The following is a 3,566-nucleotide window of genomic DNA, read 5'->3' as shown; positions in this document are numbered from 1 at the left end:
CCAGGACAAAGGAAACCCAAACGTGTCAGGTTTGGGGGCAGAGGGGGAACACACATATATATCATTTCATCCACTTGGCAGATCTGGGATGTGGAGCTGTCTGGGAGTGAGTGGATTGCATTCCCCTCTCCCTATAGGGTTACTGCCAGACACAGCCCCAGCCCCTGACCCGTGGGGCAGTGATCACCCCACACCCCCTGCCCCAAACCCCATTAGGGGGGTTTTCAGTTACATCAAAGCCTTCTCCCAGCCCAGCTTGGGCTCTCTGCCCTTCCTTGCCACTAAAACCACTTAAAAGGAGGAAAAATAATCCAGTCCAGGGGATTCATTTCCCTGGCCCCACCACCACGACCACTTCTTGAAGCGCTGGGAGAAAAGCAGGACAAAGAGCTCAGTCTTGGTGCAGCTGAGCCTTGGGGAAAAAATAGATTAATTAATTTTTATTAATGTCCAGGATACCCCAAAAGCCAGGGGCCAGAGCAGCCCCCCCCCAGGAGCACCAAGGTGATGCATGGAAACCCACAGCATGGAAAAAGCCAACCCAGGCTGTTGCAAACTTATTTATTTATGAAGTATGAGGTAATGAAGAAAGTGCTAAATCCAACCAGTGTTAACTCTAACAGTTCTCAGCAGGTCAGCAGGGACCCCAGGGTGCCATCCTGTGGGACCATCCCTGCCAGCAGCCCTGGGAGGGGACGGGGGACTGTGCCACCCACACATCCCCCCACAGACTGGGCAGCAGGAGGGCACAGACAGGGCAGGCAGAGCAGCCCCCTGCAAAACCCAAAGCTTTGCTGGGGATTTTAAGTGGCTGCTGGTGAAGGAGAACTCACAAGGGTGGGAAAAAGGGTCACAAGGATGCTCAAAAGGATGGGAAAGGGATAAAATTCCCTGTTATTGCAAATGGGTGGTTTGGAGAGCTGCAAGGGGGTGAATGGCCTCTGCGAGGACTCAGCTCAAGGGTCCAGCAGGAACCAGCCCCTTCCTGATCTCCCTAAAGTGCAGCAGGACTGAGCCCTCCCCCACAGCAGGAAATTCCCCTTTAAAAAAAAAAAAAAGTTTTTATATATTTATATATATATAAAAAAGCAAACTCTTTACCAAATACTTCTCAAAAAGTGGTACAAAAATACAGTATAAAAACACAGCCTCCAGTATAAGACTCGCAGTTACAGCAGCAGAGTTTCTAGAACATAAAATCCAGGACCAGCTACTGCGTGAAGTGACACAAGGGAGTGAGGTACGGTCCAGCCGAGCAAGGGGGTGAGAGGCACATCCTGCCACCACCACCTCCATGGGATCTCTGCAGAGGTGAGCCCCGTGCTGGGCTCTGAGTCTGCCTGCTTCCAGGAGCCAAGGCAGACCTGGTTGCTTGGGGTTTTTAGGGCTGGTGGATGCCCAGGGGTAGCTCCCAGAGATGCTGTCGGTGGCAGGGGCTGCTGGAGAGGAGGAATAAATTTGAGCTCTTGAACTGGAGCAGTCACTGAGGAAGCTTCACAGCAGGGACAAGGGAAATCTTGGAACACCCAATGCTGAGAACCAACCCCAGGTAGGTGACTCTGTTGGGGTCTCTGCTGTGGACCCATTCCCACAGCCACTGCCACGTGCTCCAGCCCCTGGGGCCAACGGTTCCACAAGCAACCAAAAAATAAAAAAGAAATGTGCAAATTGAGAAGGAGCTGGGGGTTTGTGGGGACCAGGATGGGGGGCACACGGGGTGCTAGTGCCCCTTAAGGTGAGCAATCCTTTTGAGAAGCTGGGTCTGGCGCAGCTGCAGCTGCCGCTTCTCTGCCGCCATCCTCCTCTCGGCGCTGATGAGGGACTGCAGGTACTCCGAGGATTTGCTCAGGATCACCACTTTGGGGGTCTTGGGGCAGCTGGCCAGCCCGGGCACCTGGTCCCGCAGGGCCAGGAAGCGCGAGCGCAGGTCGTTGCGCCGCTTGCGCTCCAGGTAATTGTGGTTTTTCCTCTTGGCCACGTCCTCGCTGTCCGAGCCGGGGCTGCTGCTGGGTTTTGGCAAGCCAGGCTCAGGCAGGGGCACAGCAGGGGTTGGCTCCACACTGCTGGGTGGTTCATCCTCCTCCTGGTCCTGCTGGGGGGACTCGGGAGGTGGGCAGGGGTCTGGGGGCGAGCGGGCAGCGTAGTTGTGCTGCTGCTGGTGGACAGAGATGTGGAAACGCTTCATGCAGGGGTCCAGGGGGTCGGCACGGAGCGTGATGGTGACTGGCTTCCTCAGGCTGAGAGATTGCCTCTTGTCCACCGTCACCACGTCGATCTCTTCACCTTCTGCTCCCGTGGAAAAGAAAGAACAAATTCCTGTCAGTCGCTCTTGGTCACCTTCCCACAGCTCCCTGGAAAATATCCCCACTAAAGTTTGGTCATGCACTGCAAACTCTGCGACCTCCAGAAGCCTTCTCCCAGCCCAGCCTGGGCTCTCTGCCCTTCCTTGCCACTAAAAGCACTTAAAAGGCGGAAAAATAGAAATCCAGAAGGGGTTGAGTGATTTAAGCGCCCCTTCAATACCGTCACGTGGGAAGGAATGGAATTCCCTCCCTGTTTCATGCGCCTGGTCCCCAAAAAACGGACTGGGGGGCTTTACTTCCGCCTCACTTCAGCACCAGGAGCAACATGTGTTCATCATAAAGGACCATCAGGAAAGAAACACCCGAGCCCTCCCGCGAGGTGGGGGGGGACTGGAGGAGCAGGATGCTGGGACAGCCTGGTTCCAAAGTTCATCCCGGTCGGGTGCTTTCATGGCCCATTGGAATTGTAAATGAGGGATATAAGGGCAGAAGTACCCTTTGTTCCCCTCGGCCGCAGCTTCCCACCTCGGTGACTTGTTACTTTTCACAAGTGATGAAGCCCATTCAGCCCCGGCTTCCCGGGGACAGAGGGGACAATCCCCCGCTGTGCAGGGAGGGAGCGAGAGGTGAAGAGGTCTCAGCAGCAGACTCCGAACCTCAAAGGCATCTCAAGCCCAGGAACAGAAAGACCTAAATAAAACATAATTGCTCCCATTCTGCCTGTTGGCACTGCTGTTGTCCCATCCCAGTGGCTTTGGGGACAGCGAGGTGAGCAGGCTCCAGACACATCCGCTGTGATTGCTCTCACTTAAGGGGATGGGCCTCCAGCTCTTTTCCTAAGTTTTGGGGGAAAACACAGCCACTTGCTAAAGGCTGAGATGCTCAAAGCCCCACCAGCATCGTGGGCAGAGGCCGTGCCCCTCTCCCCTGTGAGGGGGCCAGTTGTGGGCTTCTGATAGTGACCCCAGTGGATACCCCGAACCCTCCAGGCTTTGGGGTTCAGCCCAGGAAGCCCAAACCCCCCGATATTGGAGCTCCAGGGCTGGGGGACACTCATCAGTGTCACAACCCGCGCGGTCCCAGCCCCGCACACACACACGCTCATTAATAAAAACTCAGACTGCCTAGCCCCGCCTCCCGCAGCCTCCCATTGGCTGTCGCACGGGGCCGGCCGGCTATTCTGCCACACCATTGGTCCGTGCTCCCGTCCATCAGCGCTGCCCCTCTCATTGTTTGCAATCTGTTGCTTCTTCTTCGCCGCCC

General features: G+C 55.8%; 1 protein-coding gene across 1 annotated transcript; it reads right to left on the bottom strand.

Moving 5' to 3' along the window:
- Positions 1 to 547: 547 nt before the first annotated feature.
- On the bottom strand, positions 548 to 3,203 carry MYCL (MYCL proto-oncogene, bHLH transcription factor). Its single transcript, XM_031062037.1, has 2 exons — positions 3,198 to 3,203; positions 548 to 2,452 (listed from the first exon to the last, which is right to left on the bottom strand). The coding sequence occupies exons 1-2, from the start codon at positions 3,201 to 3,203 to the stop codon at positions 1,721 to 1,723; spliced, it is 738 nt and encodes a 245-aa protein (XP_030917897.1). The 3' UTR covers positions 548 to 1,720.
- Between the last annotated feature and the right edge of the window lie 363 nt (positions 3,204 to 3,566).

This window comes from Geospiza fortis, unplaced genomic scaffold (genome assembly GCF_000277835.1).
Source record: "Geospiza fortis unplaced genomic scaffold, GeoFor_1.0 scaffold432, whole genome shotgun sequence".
Classification (NCBI taxonomy): domain Eukaryota; kingdom Metazoa; phylum Chordata; class Aves; order Passeriformes; family Thraupidae; genus Geospiza; species Geospiza fortis.
This window is presented reverse-complemented; position numbering and strand designations above follow the sequence as displayed.